The sequence below is a fragment of the Schistocerca piceifrons genome, chromosome 3 (assembly GCF_021461385.2).
Source record: "Schistocerca piceifrons isolate TAMUIC-IGC-003096 chromosome 3, iqSchPice1.1, whole genome shotgun sequence".
Lineage (NCBI taxonomy): Eukaryota > Metazoa > Arthropoda > Insecta > Orthoptera > Acrididae > Schistocerca > Schistocerca piceifrons.
The window spans coordinates 614,510,042-614,528,865 of record NC_060140.1 but is presented as its reverse complement, the minus strand read 5'-3'; the positions used below and the strand labels follow the sequence as shown (position 1 = coordinate 614,528,865).

General features: G+C 39.0%; 1 protein-coding gene across 1 annotated transcript in view; it reads left to right on the top strand.

The window, feature by feature from the left end:
* Positions 1 to 18,824, top strand: part of LOC124789818 — a 274,122-nt gene that overhangs the window by 62,631 nt on the left and 192,667 nt on the right. Inside the window, exon 3 of the mRNA XM_047257301.1 lies at positions 18,304 to 18,563. Within this exon, the coding sequence (XP_047113257.1) occupies positions 18,304 to 18,563 (260 nt within the window). The remainder of the gene's footprint in view (positions 1 to 18,303; positions 18,564 to 18,824) is intronic.

Here is an 18,824-nt window from a genome sequence, read left to right as displayed (position 1 = left end):
ACCAAGCATTTTTTTGAATTTTACCAGCATAAAACAAACAATTACATCGTTGTATTTGTCAGGTCTTCTGGCCATGAAACTACTGTCCTTATAAGGGTTAAGCTTGGATCAAATTGTTAGCGTAATTAGTTTTCTTTCATTACTCCAGTGGGCACATTTGAATTAATAATGTTAATGAAATAGACTACTATGATGGTGGCGCAATAACACAATCAGTAAAGACCAAAAAGGTTTAATATCGTAAATATTTCGGGTTGTCAGAAACTTTTGTACAGTGATTGAAGGGAGTGCCACGAACGACATGCTAGAAATCCTGACTGGTGAGCAACGAGTGCTGGGGTGGAGGTAGATTTGAAGGTCACTTTTGTAAGTTTTTCTTCAGTAGCTCGTAAACCTTGGCCTCTAGCGAAAACATATCCCGGTAAAAATTTTAGATACATTAACTTTCCTACAAAAATGACCTAGCTCATTTTTCTGTAGCACTAATAGTTTGCACGTGGCAAGCTAGAGAATATGAAAATCTCGCGCGTAGTTTCTCAAAGCCAGAAAAGACATTGCGGGTAGGGGCAGCTAAATCACCCTGCATATATGACGACGAATCCTGTGCTACTGTGCATATGATACACACTGCTTGACAAAAAAGGTGAAGCATCCAACACACATGGTCGGATGACAATGCAACTTCACGCACATACCCACCATTGTCAGGTGTACATGATTAAAGTTGCAATACTTGGCTACAGCTAATATGTTTAGCAGAGTGCATTAGTGTCGTTCGTGTTTAGTGTTGTTAGCAGGCCTGATAGGCCATATAAGGGTCGTGAACAGCGTCGGATGTAAACCTGATTGACACGAGGAAGTAGTCCTCTTAAGAGGAACGAATATGTGTTGATGCAATTGATACTGAGCTATTAGCAGATTGTTCCACGATAGTCAAAATGAAGAACGTAAATAAATGAATATATTTACTAAAAGACCTGGAAGTAAATGTTGCCACCCTTTTCCAATGACATAAACTGCCTGAGAAAAAGTAAAGACCACGCTAGGAGCGAAAGTGTTTGTAATGGGAAGCTTTTTTAATCCAATGAAAAATTTTGTAGTATTTGTAAAGCAAACTCTTTCGATAGTATCTTTATTACTAACCTAAATCTTTTTTCACTGTCATACATATTCACCTGTAAATTTTCAGCGTACAGCAACAGTTATATAAATATTAGATTATATAGTCTCCAAACTGTCTAGCTATATCATCTCTCTAATGACCTGAGGAAAACATAGTCAAATGAAAACTAACTAGTAACTAAAGAAAAGCTATATTTACTTTACCTGTTGTAAGGTGGATATTTTAACGACATAATGAACTTCGAAGTATCTCACTAGATAGGTTTAATAATGAAGTAAAAAAATGTTTATAAGTCAGTTTGTTTATAAATCAGTTGACTGAAAGCTGACGCCATCATTGCTTCGGAGGTAGAGAGTGGTTAACGTCGGGTGTGCTGAACTGGTGTCTATTACGGATGCAGATTCACAGGAAATTGAGCTTCCTGTTACGCACATAAATTTACATACAGCAGTAACGGCGTCGTAATTGTGTTTCTACCGTTGCTTCCGACTACAGGATAGCACATCGTTCAGTGATACAAGTCGATCTTATTAGTAGCAGTGGCGAGAACGGTGAATGACTAGACCTAGACCCTTCACCCATTGTATATTCACAGTACTTAATCTCCTGAGAAGGCATGTAAGAACTATGTGATATGACGATGCAATATTCGCAATACACGATACACAAAAATTAATCATCAATAATCATTTTATGTGAAATACTTCCGATATATATAGCTCGTTAATCCCGGATACCACAGACGCCGAAAGGTTTGCTTATGCAGAACAATAAAGGGGACTCCACACTGACAGAGAGGAACCTTGCTAAACGTAACACAAGGTCTTGAAAATAAACACTTTACAGCTATAATGGTCTTACACCTCGTCGCTAGAAAACCTGCTTGCTGTGGGAGGAGTGCCGGGCTCGACTCCTGGGTTCAAGAGAGATGTCTGTGTAGAAGAATGATTGTCCCTGACTAAAACAATACGGACAAGGTACAAAGCATATTAATTATCTCTTTACAGCTAATTTATTAACACACATAATGCACCAATTTGTGCTTCACAATTGGCAGTATTACATAAATGCCAGCATATCTTCGTCAGCAGTAAAGAACAATGAAAATAATCTCATAAATGATGTTGTTTTAAACATCATAGACTGACAGATCTTCATAATTGCATTATTCATTATACAAATGTTCAGAAGCATGTCCACATTGTTGGATACATTCATAAAAGTGTCTCTCGGTATTAGCATGGACATCTCTTAATATTTCTGCAGATACTAAAGCGCCAGCATAACGTGTTTGTTCTTTTAACACATCTGGATTTTCTGATTCCGTTTCGTAAACCCTGATTTTGATATACCATCATAAGAAAAAATTCAAGGGCGTTAAAACAGGAGATCTTGGTGGCCATAGAATACAATCATCACGACCTATCCACCGTTCAGTGTACACATTGTTGAAATAGTCCCTAACTACTATACAGTAATGGCGTGGTGCACCATCACGCTGAAACCAATGCCTCGCAGCTAACTGAAGTGGCATGTCTTCTAGGAGATGCCCCACATTCAGCTCATTCTGTAGGAATTACAAATACGGCCGACCAGTTAGTCTGGGAGTCAAATAAACTGATTCAGTGATGTGGTCTCCTAGAATGCCGCAACTTACGTTAACAGCCCAGTGCGCTTGCATGTGGCTTGGTCGCAGCCAGCGAGCATTTGCAGAAGTCTAGTAATGTAGATTGACAGTGAGACCATTGGCGAAATAACGTTCATCTCCCCATAAAATCTGCCTGATGAAACCCGGATTCACGGCTACTTTGTTTGTGAGACGTCTGCAGAACGATACCCGACGTTGGAAATCGTTTCTATATAACTGTTGGTGTAGTTGTAGCTTAAAGGGATGCCGTTTTCGTTCCTCCAGAATCCTTTGTACTGAGGAACTCGATATCTCCAGGTCCGTTGCATCTCTTCTGTGTCCTAATTACGATGAGAAATTGGTATTACTGGGCGATACCTAACGACTTTCATAATATTAATAATAATCGCCATATTATCATTATTATAGGTACAAAAATACCTCAACCTAAATGCAATAGCACGATAACACTTTCATTTGTACTACATTGTATGTACACGCTATTTCCATTTAAGCTGTGCTTACTGTGCTTGGTATGCTCTCCAAAATACTCAATAACATTCCGGATAACATCGGATGCGTCGTGTATTGGTCTTTCCACGACACATTGTACCTGGAAAGCTCCCACATTTCTGAAACGCAACTCTGTAACTCTGTACGTCTAAAATCATTTGCAGAAGGTAGACGTCGCGTTGGAAAATGCTGTGAATGCAACCTTCAGCCTCAGTGCATTGCACTGCGTCTACTCGTAAATGAGTATCATATTGGTGTAGTCTTCGCTGGCGTACGTTGCAGTTATTACCTGTTTGACTGTATGACCTGACTCTAACTACAAACAGACGGCAGCGCGACCCTATCAGAGTGGAACCAGGAGGAAAACGCACGCAGATGGAAATACAGTTCGGTGGAGGTTCGCTTGTACGTGCACTACCCCTTTGGACAACAGTGACGAGGCAACGCTTCTTGCACTAACGCATGCGGGAAACATAAAACTACAGAGGACAGCCTGCGTGGGGCAACGGATATATATATATATAATGAAAGCAGTTCTTCTCTGAACGTACAATATATTTACGTACGACAGTCAGACTCGTCTCATGTTTAGATTTATGCAACATGATCTGCCGTACAAACTTGCAAGAGTTCTTGTTGGCTGTTGACGGTATGTAGTGGAAAACTGCGGTTTTACATGGTTCCTCAATAATGCACTTTGTCTGCAAATATCAAACCAGCAACAAGAATCATTATTTCTCATTCTTAAATTCGATAGCGTTAAGATACTGATTCCGTAAGGGAAAAAGCACCCACCGACATCCCCGTTTCCCCGACATGTATGTCAAACACATCGGACAGTATTTTATTGGTAGTATCAATGTAACTACCCAACTGAACCAACTGGGCTGATAAGTTTGTACAAGGAATTTACAGGTCTAGCAAGCTACTGTGTATCAATTTCTACGAGAAAATTTGTATTTCTTATGATGTGATGATTGTTACCGCAACTTAAAATAGAAGCAGTGTGCTATCAAGTTGGTGTAACACCTTATGATCACTAATTCCTTCGACTAGGTTATATTATTCAAAAGTTTGAGTCTGTTAGCGGTCAGGGATTCAAGATGTTGCCTACACTAATCAGTTAAAGTATTTCTTTAAGTACGTAAGCCATGATACGCATATCCATCAGAGCATAAGCTTTATAAAAGGGAACTGTTCATATATGCGGCCATTTCCCTCAGGTACTTGAAGCATTTTATGTGGCATGGAGCAGAGATCCTTGTAGATACATATATTTTGTTGTTGATGTGGTGTTGTTATTTCGATATGTAGTGTTTAATAGCAGCAGTTTCAGATAATCGTCTTGCTGGGGTTGGAAGTTCCTGTTAACGTATTTTTTCCTGTGTCTGGGTATTAAATTTTGGTTTTTTAAACTCCGTCTTCTGCAAAACACAATGTATTCCTTTTTATGTTTTTCCAAATATTTTCCAACACCTATGTGTCATCGGGTCTTGATTAATTTCTGTGAGTAATCGAAACAATGTAAATAAAATGTACGTATAGGCTAAAAAGTAGGAAACATCCATGAACTTCGTACGATATTTTAGAGAAGTAAATGAATGTCCGCAGAAGATGACACACAGGTCCGAAATATGTTTGGATAAACAGAGAAACAAATACATAGTGTTTAGAAGAAAGTGGATTTTAAAACCGAGTTTCAGCATTTTTAAATTAGATTCTTACTTCAGTTAGTTACAAATGACGTAAATTTATGCATAAATTTGTTTTATGACTTTCATGTACTACATGTACCCATCAGCTAATACGTTTACCAATGTAGACCAAAATCTATTATGTCCATTTTGTCCACACTGAATGCCATATAGATAACACTTTATTCAACATCTGAAATTCCATCATCAACAATCATGAGATCAGAGTCCATGGCCAAAGTTATTTCATACTGAGTCAAAACGACATTTCTCAAAAAAAAAAAAAAAAAAAAAAAAAAAAAAAAAAAAAAAAAAAAAAAAAAACTGTTCAACGATTTGTTATCGCTGTCAATACTGGAATGATTTAGAAGCTTAACAGTTTTACACCACCAAAAGACTACAGACCTAAGCATGTGCCACAAATTTCAACTTGATATTTTTATTTTATCTACACGTCAAGTTCCGCAGGACCAAATTGATGAGCAAATCTCCAAAGGTCATCTTGTCAGTACATAAAATTACAACATAAAAGTAATAACAGATAAAAGCAAAACGTTTACGAACCCGAAAAAAGTCAATCCATAAGTTTAAGTAAACGCAATCAACAATAGAACAAGAATCAGCTTAATTTTTCACGAAACTCCTCGACAGAACAGAAGGAGTGAACCATGAGGAAACTCTTCAGTTTCGATTTGAAAGCGCGTGAATTGCTGCTAAGATTTTTGAACTCTATTGGTAACTTACTGACTGGATGCAGCAGTATACTGCACACCTTTCTGCACAAGAGTTAAATCCGATACAAATGCAGGTTTGATTTCTGCCGAGTATAAACTGAGTTAAAGCTGCTTATTCTTGGGAGTAAGCTAATATTATTAACAAGAAATGACAATAAGGAATATATATATATATTGAGAGGCCAATGTCAAAATACCCAGACTCGTGAACAGAGGACGACAAGAGATTCGTGAATTTACATCACTTGTTGCCCGAACCGCCCGTTTCTGAACCAAAAATATCCTTTTAGAATGAGAAGAGTTACACCAAAACATAATGCTATACGACATAAGGGAATTAATATAAGTAAGGTAGACTAATTTTCGTGTCGAAAGATCACTCACTTCAGATACCGTTCGAAAAGCAAAAATGGCAGCTTTAAGTCTTTGAAGAACATCCTGAACATGGGCTTTCCACAAGAGTTTACTATCTATCTGAACACCTAAAAATTTGAACTGTTCAGTTTCACTAATCATGTGCCCATTCTGTGAAATTAAAACGTCAGGTTTTGTTGAATTGTGTGTTAGAAACTGTAATAACTTACAGGATACTTTTCATTGACCTACAATCATGAAATTTGCCTACCTTTTCCTGAGAAAAAGGGATCTTAACAGATGGTGGGAGAGATACAGTAGAACAACAAATGACAAAACAATTTTTTTCATGAGATATAATTGCAAATAAACAATTTTCGGACTTTTTCGTTTGTTTGTAGTGTGGAACCTCGCTTCTTGGCAAATTTCATGATTGTAGGTCAACGAGAAGTACCCTTTAAGTTTTGATGATCGAGTTTGCGATTGTAAAAATATGTGACATAAATGGCCATAACGTTTGATTGCATTGACTTACAAGCTTAAATGTTTTATACCGCCAAGGGACCGTGGACCTTAACACATGACATAAATTTCAACCTTATACGTCTACTAGTGTCTAAGGAAAATGGTTTTGAACAGTCGGACATACAAACAGACGGACGGTCAAACTGATCCTGTAAGGCTTTCGATTTAACCGAGAACTGACTCTTTTACAGAATGACTTTATCATGTTGAATAGAACAAGTAATTAGTTCTTTCGACAAGGTTTCTGTTCACTGCAAGCACATACAAATTGCTCTGAATGTATCACCGATAAACTTAAATTCGTGAATGTGCTCAAAACCTCTACGTCACTAGACCTGTATGTCATTAATACGACCACCATCTTCTCTGCAAGTCAATTAGATACAAAACGCTTGGCAATGGAGAGGAACTTTAAAACTAATCTCTTTCCTACTCACTCTCTCTCTCTCTCTCTCTCTTTCACACACACACACACACACACACACACACACACACACACGTACATATATACGCCAACTGCAACGTTGTCAGTCGAACGCAAAATTGGTGTGGCCTACGATACCAATGTATTTGAAGGTAGCCTGATGGTGATGTTCGGAACGCTCCACTTCTGACACTGTGTGACCACTGGACTTTGAACGAGTCACAATGTCAAAACTTTACTCTGAGTAACACTACTGGAAAATCGCTCCCACCGTAGTAAACAGCAGTGGGCGACAACGTGTTGGTAACAAGGGTCACCAACGCCTAGCGCAGATTGTAATAGCAGATAGACTGGCCACAGTACAGTAAACCACTCATCAACTCAATTCGGGACAATATCAACCGATGTCAAGCCATGACATATAGAACATCCAAAAGAAGTTGAAGAACACTACGGTGGTGAAGGTGCCAGTTAGCTTCATAGATCGTACGACTTCAACACCTTTGAGCACAGTGCGGACGCTGGTGAGAGAGACATGCGTGCGCTGGATTCATCTCCTCCTAAACTCTGTAATTTGTAGGCGCCACTTGAGCGGCCATGGATCAGAATGTCCTTCTTAAAATTTGCCGTGTTTCGCATACTCCCTATCAAGTTGCGTAACTGCCGTCATCAAGGCGAAAGTTGATGCGGTACGCCACCGGTTATGTTGTAAATGCGTGGACCTCCGCAACCAGATTCAGGTTTTCGAGTGTAGAATCGCGCCGTAGTGTAAAACAACTAACATTGAGCGGATGAAGGCGGCGTTTCAGTCAGAGTTGCAGTGGCCTTCGTGTGCCTCTACTGGTGAACTGTGTTAATGGTGCTCGACTTACAATTCGTCATGATCACTCTACTGGAAATGACATAACTTCACAATTTTAAAAACTGTTGACACGTTTAGTTTCCTATGCTGGAAGAAGTGGGTAAGTTGATTGGTTTCCTGATGTTGGAGGATATCTTCTGTTGTCTGTTGCCCCCTCCAGAATAAGCTAAGACTGGCAGTCATCGGCGAACGGAGCGTAGATCACTGAGGGCGTTGCGAGCGCCTGCGAGTTGGACTGCCACACTCGACTTCGGTAGCACAAGAGGCTGGCGGTGGCCGAAAAGCAGAAAGACAGCGGGAAGAAGATAAGATTCACCGAGGCTGGCCATACTTGACAAGCTGCCAGAGATGATGTAGCACGTGACTAGGAAGTCCACTGGAGTATTAAAAAAACGAACAAACTGGATCTAGAAGATGGTTATAATATTTCATCAAGAATTTCCATTATTGTAATATGTAAAATGTGATGGGTCGTCATCATCATTAGTATTCTGCCGAAAGACACGTTTTCACATGGTAGTTCTCCAGGCTGTCCGGTCTACTGTCATCCTCTTCAGGTCTGCATAATTTCCTCTTCCCTTTATGTCGTCTTTCATCTTGTATCTCCTTCTTCCTCTCAGTCTTCTCCCACAAACCAATCCTTCTAAAGCATCTGCTAGCAAGCACTCCCTTCTCAGTGAATGTCCCAACCAGTTCTTTTTCCTTTCTCTTACAACCTTCAGCAGACATCTTCTCTCACCAACCCTTTCAAATACTCTTTCATCACTCACTCTTTCCATCCAGCTTATTCTCTCCATGCTCCTCCACATCCACATCTCAAATGCTTCTAACCTTTTTTCATCCTCTTGTCTCAGCGTCCATTTTTCTGCCCCATATATTGCCGCACTCCAGACAAAACATTCGCAAGCCTTTTCCTTAGACCTTTATCTAATTTGCCACCTAAGAGTCTCCTCTTTCTGTTGAATGTCTCCTTCGCTATGGCAATCCGATTTTTCACCTCCTGGTGACATCTCAAGTCTTCAGTTATGGTACTCCCAAGATATTTAAATGTACTGACTTGGCTAATGGTAGATTGTCCTATCGTAATATTGGACAGTCTGCGTCTTGTACTGATGACCATACTCTTTGTTTTTGCTGTGTTTATTTGCATCCCATATTCCACAAAAGCTTCATTCAGATGTTTCAGCGTGTTATTCACTGTCCGCTCACTTTCTGCCATTTATACCATGTCTACAGCTAATCTTATACATTCTATTCTCTTTCCACCAACACATATTCCTCTTTTCCCATCTAAGCCTTTCGCAATTGTCTCTTCAAGGTATGCCTTAAACAACAGTGGGAAAGGCAACAACCTTGTCTAACAACTCGTAGGAATTACTAACTTACATCTGTGCATTTAAAGAAGAAAAAAGGGAAAAAGGAAAAAAAAACTTTATAAATGCACGCATGTAGCCGCATTTACAAACTAATTTGCGATGTAAAATGACTCGTCCCACATTATTATGATTTATCGAGCAAAATGATCCATGAAACATGAAACTAACTAACTAAATAACTAACTAATGACATGTCTCTACACCCAGAAAGTTTCATGCTTACTAGGTACGTATGTCTAATCCAGTTTATCAAGAGCGTACAGGTCCGATGTGCGTCTGGTGGAGGGTACAATGAACATTTTCCAAGATTGCAGGTGACATTATTGCTGTATCCTCGCCGCGTTTCAATAGCGATCTTGACTCTGTGGCTACTAAAGATAGTGTTTGTGTATCGCTCTCATGGGTGGTACCACTTACGTCCATCAGAACTTCAAGAGACATGTGAAATTGGCGGACCCAGACTAGTTAAAAACTCGAGCACCACGTCGACCACATCAAATCGTTCCAGTTTATGATGTTTGTAACATCACGCCCTAAGTGTATGTCGAAAATAGCGCCACTTATGTCTTTGTTGCTCGCATCGCATATTAGATCACGATAACTTTACCGCTTTTTCTGATTTTTCATGTGTAGAGATACAAAATTTATACGCAGAAATACAAAATTTATACTCAGACATATAACGTCCTATCTTTTTAAATTTTTTTATGCAGTAGATACAGCATTGCATTGTAGTCCTGTGGGAACGTCCTCTTCTTTATAGTGAAACAAATTTAGGACAAGTAGTTGTACGTTCAGATCCATAAATTAAGGGATCATTCAGATTCATTATACAACGTCGGGCAAGGCGATAGAGTGTGCTTTAGCTAAAAGGTGCCCTGAGAACATTGTGACAGCTGACTGAGTTATACCAGCAGAATGTATGCTATAAAACTGGATGGGCCATGCGCAAAACTTAATACTACCATTTTCATCTGTCGTTTATACATAGGGTGAGTCAGGAGGTCAGTTACATGCTTTGAGGGGTGATAGTGTTAGTGATTTCGAATAAAAGACGTCATATAAACATGTATTGTTCTTAAGTTTCCGAGGAAACTAATGAAAACATTGGGGGAATAGGACAAATGCAGGTGATAATAAATGAAAAACTGTTGAAAGATTACCGTCGAACCTCCTTGCCTAGGGACGCCAGATGAAAGTTGATGTCGTCAAGCCCTGAATGAAAATTGCGCAACGGATAACTGGGGAGGGGAGCTTGAGAGCGCTACCTAGAGAGCGTGACCTTTCTGTACGATACTAGGCAAGGGGATGGAGGGCTCACACGCTGATGTGTGGGTCCCTGCGTTCTATATTTTTTATTTTAAATGAATTCCTTTAACTTGACTCCTATGTGGTTTTTGGGGTATGTTAAAGATTGATGACAATTGATTACCTATATATTTTAAACATTATCACTCAACTTTACAGCGATTGCAGCAATTGTTCCGGTTTACAGATATTACAATTTTACAATTTATAGCTCGGTTATATTATATACTAATCTGCACACACATTTCTACAGGTAAGACGGAAATGCGTTGGCCAAATGTATACCACCAAAGTCTCCCAATATTTTACATGGGACATCCACTATGTGAGGAGGATAACGGGCAAACTGGGGACCAGATGCATTAAAACAGGGGGTCAGATTTCCTAAATTAAACGAGAACATCCATTTCCTTACACAATCCGAAGCTGGAAATAAAAGAATTAGTGCAAATATTCAAATACCTCTCTACCACGCGTGAACATCGAGACAGACCCACTGAGGGCATGTCTGCTCACCTACCCGTCTTCTGTAACACTCCGAGAATATCGTGGGCACCCGCAGGTCTTCCTGGGGGCCGTTGGAGGGGATGGTCGAACCACTTGGCCGTGACCAACCTCTCCACCCCAAATCTTGTGACTCGGGAACGTCTTTGACTTTGCCCTGCCTCTGCTGTCTCTCTGCTCCCCTACCAAGGAGTAAGGTTGGCACTACTATACTACAGAACTGCTTCCCAACTAAGATTTGGCCACGCTTTATGGAAAGGTGTGAGGAGGATTAGGAAAGTTCATGTGCAGATTCACATTCACTTACAACAAATGCATAATATACGACACATTTAAATATGTAGCCTGACACATTTCTTTCCAACCGTCCACATGGATTCTGCTGCACCCGCGGCCGGCTGCGTCGTGTAATAAAATTGGCTGCGAAGCCGCCCCTGTTTCTGTTTCCCGGTGCGAGCGAGCAGCGAAACCTGCTGCTTATAGAGCGGAAACTACTGTACCGTTTCACGGTGATCCCATGTTTTGTTTAACTGTGTACATTTCCCCACAAAATATGTTCAAAAAGTTCACCGTATACTGTAGTGCATTTTGCAGCTCTTGTAGACAGCTGCTGTGTTGCTGATCTGAGCTTATCCACACGGCTCGTTACGCGATCCCACGCATGTAAAATTCGAGCGCGACGTTCCTTCATTGCGTCCACTCTCCGCTTGTATACTTCGCTCTTAAACCAACCCCACGAAAAGTAATCTAGTGGAGTAAGGTCGGGTGACCTCGGAGGTCAAGAAATGATCGATCGATCCAACGCCCAGGATACGCTTCAGTTGCACCGTGACACTGGCCGTACGGAATGAGCGGAGCTCCGTCGTGCTTGAAATACATACGGCCTCGTGTTGCCACAGGAATATTCTCCAAGTATCCTGGTAACACATTTTGAAGGAAATCAAGATACCATACTCCATTAAGATGAACTGGTCATCAATAATACCGCAACACACGTTCACTGAGAAACGGCTTTGAAAGTGTGTCGTGTTAGTTGTACTCGCATGTGAATGCTGGTGAAGAAGGAAATGCGACTGACGCCCCTGATTTTCAAACAGCTCTAAGTCGGCTACAGTTAAGAAAAGGTTCATTTGAAGTTTCTTATTTAGTATCATCAATACTATTACTACTCAAAGCATTTACCTGTCCTCCTGACTCACCCTGTATGGTGCTTAAGTACAGAGTGTAAAGCCCTCCACAAAATTACGGAACACCCAGTTGCTCCCCATTCGGTGGATCACTTTGTCCAGCAGGACTTTGCAGATGCTTCATAGTGGTGGCTTTACAGACGCAGTAGTTTAGCCTAGAACATCTCCTGCGTAGACAGTCTGATGTAAATCCCGGGAACGAGCCGTCGCTGCAGATGCGTAATTGAGCGATGTGTCGTGTTGCATGTAGTTCTTTACCATGGCTTCGCTCCAATGTCAGACATCATTATTGAGCAGAAGGAACCAGGGTCATAATACTCGTACATCACGAAAATGGCGCAAGTACAAATGCAGAATCTTGTATCTATAGATAGGACTAATCCCATATGTCTAAGAAACAAAAGCTGCGCTTCCCGATTGCCTAATACGATGTCACTTTTATGAGCACACTACCGCTTCCGTATCGGCATTACAATATTGGCATGGTTGTAAAGCGTCCCAGGGGGATGCCACACGTCGAAAGTCATTGTCTTTGTCGAGCACCCCGAGTGATCCTTCAAAGGTGAGGCTGAAAAGTCTAAATATCTTCATTGGATCATTTTGCTTATTTCTGAGTCAAGAGCTGTGTGTCAAACACGCATTACGTGTGATGAGAACCACTATATCCAGAACCTCTACGAACACGGAATTTTGTAGGCAATTTAAGTGTTTTTGTAACGGTATGCCATGTGTTTCAGTATTGTCCCGCCACAATGTAATCCGCACGATGGTGGCATGATGCAATGTTTTTTCGCAGGTCTAAGACACCTCTTAACTTGCGAACGTCATGTAATTAGTACCATTTCCTGTGCTTTTAGGCGGGTCACCAAGAGCTATTCGTATCCATCAGTACTCTCCTGCTAGTTAGTAAACCTGAGAAAACTTCTACAAATGTACTAGTGTACAGTACATGTGTAATGTGCAGCGAATGTATCGAAAATAAAAGAGAAGAAGAAACCTCCAATATAAAATCACATTCGTAGATCCACAAAATTTTAGAACTTTTAGGCTGGTTTCAATGAAGACATTTTGGAAAGGTAAACTGCAAGTAGAAAAAATACAAATATTCTTATAATTAAGAGCAAAACTGCTTAGGGAATAGACAGTGACTACTTATTTACAACCCTTACTGAAACATAGTAAAGAGATCGTTAATTATTCAAATGTTGTGGCTTGTTAGCAAGTATGCTTTGTATTCTATTGGACAAAATAGAGTGCAGTTATTTTTCATCGACTGTGTGTAAAGAATAAGAAGTAATCTCTGCCACCTTATATTTGCATCACTGAAAAATTTATGAGCAATGGAATATAAGGATTTTAATAATGAATAACCTGAATTTGATGTACAACAGCTCTTTATTACAGTATATGTAATTTATCTCCTTCAAAATAAAAACGAATATGGCATTAGGAAAAGGCATACACAAGTTGAATAAATGAAATTCATCAAGAAACAAAAAATCACAAAAATGATTCAGCTACACAAGGGGAAAATGATGACATAAGTTATTAGATGGACTAGACAGTTCCTTATAAGGTATCTGAATAGAGTCGGTTAAAGGTTAAGATACACCTAAAACTGAACTGTTTTAAATCCTAACAAATTCGAAAACAAGCTAAAATTTTTTATTCAAGGCTCATTGAAATAAAGCCACCTTTATTAAAATGCGAAAATTAAAAGAAAAATGTCAGACTAGTGGAAAATAAATCATAAATGCTATTTATAGAGATAATACACATAAATAAACCCTAAAATTACAGTACTAAAAAGGTAATTAGTGATATATGTTTCTTAGCAAAAATTAAGAATTGTTAATCTATATGATATCTTTTACCACTATAATTGCGTTTTCTTGGCGAGGAAGTCCATCTAACTCATGTCTTCTGTAAGAATTTTAAACATGAAACAGCTACATTTATTAATATCCTGCTTATAATATTTTTCTTAAACTAACATCAAGGTCACCATCTGCTGTACCTAATTAGCCACTCTAAAATAAATATGATATAACCCCCAAATTCGCATAATCTTAATATAATAACTTAAATAAAACTGTTATATATAACATTTTAATTTAATAACCAAACATTTATTTAATCTTGATATGCAACAGCAAATTACTTTCACTACTGTTTTGTGGTCATCACTCTGAATACTGGTCTGCTGCACCTTTCCATACCACTCTGTCCTGTACAAGTTTCTTCATCTATGCATAACTGCTGCAACCTATACCGATTTTTCACCAGGATACAGAAAAATTATCAGTGAGAGTTTCAAAATTAGAGCAACAAATGATATGATTTTTCACTATACAGAGAATGTTAACCTTTTTAACTCAAAAGTTCAAGTTTATTGTTAATGCAATATTTTCTTACCAGGCCATTTTACTCAGCCTTAATTAGGCGATTAATACTCAAGCTGATTTTATGAAAAAATAAAATTTTTCGAAGTTGACCATGGAGAATGCCACACTATACACTATATTAATTAGAACTTATTATCAAGATGTCACATTCATAATAAACAAGCATAAATGAATTTTTTGTGTATGTTTATATTAATGTTAACTAATTCATTTACTGTATACAGATAAATACACTAATTCCATTATTATACAGAGATCAAAGAAATTAAATTCATTTTCATATTAAACATCTACAAAAAATCATATAACACTTGAAAGATAAATAATAAAATGAAATGTAATAAAAACAAAGTCTAATTTATAGCATACTGCTACATTTATTATTAATAACATGTTTGTATAATAATGGTTATCACTTATAGAAGTTATCTACCTCCTGAACATAATCATAAAGGATAAACAGTCTTAGATAAATGAATTTTCTGAAATGTAATTAATTTATTATTATGTTGTGAAAAAAGATTCTCTGTTGAGCAATTACAATTTTCTTCTTTTTCGCCCATACGCATTTCGGTGAATATTCTCTGTTGTGTATGGGTTCATTTTATTTTCTATCGAATGACATGTAAAAACATACAGTTTTGGGGTTATGGTCAATATATTCATGACTTTTAACAAAATATATACCTTAATAGCACATACTAATGTTTTTGTACCTGCTGGTTTTCTGCAGTGTAGGGATATTTCTATACAGTTTGCCATCTGCAGCTAACTCAGAAGTACATTGACTTAAACTGAAAGAAATGTTAGCAGTAAAATGAAACTATGGGTGTTTAGTTTTAATTCTTTGTTAATGCTACATTACTGCAGTTATCTGTATTTTTACATTGTGCTGCAAACACTGTTTTGTTATGATGAATGAGAAACATCTGAATCACTGTTTTAATGATGTTTTCGTTAAATTCTTACACTGCTGACAAACTCATCTTGCAGCAGTAGGTGTGGAGCTGGTCTGCTATGGTGATCCATTCCTTTTTCATTCAGTGTACCAATGGAGATGGCTGTTTACTGAGACATGTCAATTATGTATTTGGGTCATCTGACAGCTTTTTGAGTCATTGCAGAGGGCTACCTGTTATTTACTAGTTCTTTTTATTCCATTCAGTTTTATATATATGAGGAGCCTTGTATCAAAAACAGCCAAGTCACTGAAGAAGTATTTTTCAATACAGACAAGAAACCTCCTGAGACAACACAGTGATGATCACAAACATTTTCATTTCATAGTCTCATCCTTAATGGTTCAATAATAAAGTCATGTTATTCTGTGAAATCTGATTCATTATGAACCCTTTTTTGTTGATTTAGGTTTTCGCTTGCCCATTTTTGTTACAATTTTATTTAATTTTACTCTGTACTCTAACATCCAAAATCTAGTAACAAATCAAATAAACGAAAATTAAGTAATATTGTAACTATTTTTACTTATGGCGCTGAAGAAAGCATTTCAACATAATTGGATAATAGCATATCAAGAAGAACATCAGAAAAATTAGGAGAATACAAAATAGGATTTCTCTCACTAACGTTTGTAGGTACTTAAATCTTGAACATAATAAAAAGATAATATCTGCAAATAATCAAGTATTTTGACATAATAATTATTATGTAGACACTGTTCACTTATAATGAGTAATATTTGCACTCATTTAGATTACAATATCAGGCATTTCCTCTTAACCACTGATGCAAACTTCTGAGACTGTGTGGAAACTCTCATTACTATTGCAAGCTGTTTCATTGGCAAATATTACTATTCTGAAAACTACAATAACTGAATATCTTCCCATGTTGGGCCAAAATTTTCTGCAGGAGGTTTTTCTTGTCTTTTATTTGAGACAGCTAGAGTCTGTAAGGATGTTGCGCCCTCTTTTCTGTGAAAGAAATAAGCTCGCAGAAGTGGAAATTAGTTTAAGTGGTTAGTGTTGCCAACATACAAATGAAATATTACAACTGCAAAGAATGTGCAATATAAGGAATTATTTTGTTTGCTGATACAGACTAACAACACAAGGTTTCCGAAAAAAAAAGTTGAGGCATGAAGATTGTTGTTCGTTCCTTGACATGGCCAGCTATGAATTCACTACCTGCAAGACTTGGTCTGTTCTGTTGCATGGTCAAGAATTCAGTGCTTCGTAGCAAGAAGACATGGCCGATTTTGAAACATATTCTTGTTTCATCTGATAGTGGTATACTTCTACTTTAAATTGATAACTTTAACTAATTCCCGTGAATTTAGCGACTTGTTCCATTTTGATACTAGACGTCTCATATGTTAATTTTCTTCAATTATTATTAGGTTGATGCATAAGTTCGTAGCTTTTATCCGTAAGTTTAAAATAACACAACGGATACACATAACAGAGACTATAGTCAATAACAATATACTCTGCTTCACTGTTCACAACAGTCTGCCGATGCTGAGGTAGCTTTTCAAATCTGTGACTGTGGAAAATGACGTGGTTTTGAGGCGAGGAATTCATCGAGCCATGTTTGGACTGCATTTTCATTCGAAAAGGAAGTTTCTTGAAGGTTGTTCGATACAGAGCTGAAAAGTTGAAAAATTGAGGGATTAAGATTAGACGAATAAGGTGGGTGCGGAATAACATCCCAACCCAGCTCTTGTGTAGATTTTTGGTCAAACTAACAGAATGCCGGCAGCCATTGTCGTGGAGTAACAGCACTTCACGCAGTCTTCCTGGTCGTTGTTCTTGGATTGTAAAACGTATCAGTTGTTGACAATCAATTTCAGCGGTGCTGGTTCCACCTCTGAGAGCAATTCGTAGTACACCACACCGTCGTTGTTCCATCAGATGCATAAGATTATCTTTTGTGGAGGCACACGGGTCTTTGCACGGAGAGTTGCTGCTTTGTTTAGGCTAACCACCTTATGTTAGCATAAAGACATCATTTCTCGTCACCAGTAACTATACAGGATAGGAATGGTCAGTGTTGTTCACGAGCTAAGAAAAATGCACATATGGCCACCTGCTGATTTTTGTGACTGGCTGAGAGCGTTCAATACCCGTACACGCAGTCTTTGACCTTTCCCATTGCATGAAAATGTTGCACAATGGCGGTTAATCACGTTTCCCAGTTCTCGAGTATACTGACGTGAATCATTGTGGATTAATGTGTTTAAACGATCTTCATCAAATCCCAAAGGTCTTCCTGTACGTGAAGATTCAGTAATGTGAAATCATCCTCCTTAAAACGAGAAAACCAATTACTTGCTGCACTCTGCATAAATGGCATTATCCCCACACACGGCGTTAATGTATCTGGCTGTCACCCCTCCATTGAACTCAAACAGAGGAATATGTCTCAAATATTCCGATTTCTCCACTTGGCACTCCATTTTTTAGGGTCCACAGTTCCAGTCACTGCCTCCAAATGACCAAAAACATAATATGTAAACTCAAATAGCAACGGTGAACTAAAAACAAAATATGATAATCGACAAATGAACTCATAGCAACCGGACCACCAACATGCGAAAGAAAAACACTACCAACATAGTACTTTCTGTGGAGAGTTGTTATTGCATTTAAGTGGGTAGTGGAAGCAGGTAAAGGTACAAATATTGCCATGACGTGTGTGCACACAGTGTCGGACATCCACTGCACGTTCGGAGGCAGCAGCAGCAGCGACAGCGCGGCAGCCGCCCCCGGCGTCCGCGACTCCATCTCGGCGCGGCTGCGAAAACCGGAAGGGTTCCGCGGGTCGCCGCTGTTCGCGGACGAGCGCCAGGCGGACCCCCTGACCGACCCCGTCTGCCAGATCCGGCCCGAGCCCGCCGACCCCGAGCAGCTCTCCTATCGCCTACTGGTCACCGACTTCTCGCGCTGCGGCGTCCTGCGCCGCAATGTGAGTATGCACCCGCAACGCAGCGCCAGCTAACACAGGCACCTTGAGGCACTTCCGTATTTCTTCTGTGTGATCGTCCTTCAGATATGCACTGTGGACACGCACAATTGTCATCATGCTATTATCACCACTTTCAGGTTTGATAACCGTCTGAAAACCGCCAGGAAGACTTTTTATGTGTAGTGAGGTATGCAATATACAGCTGAAACCTCTTACCGATGTTAGATCGCTCAGAGCTACAGAACTTCAGGGATGTTGCTT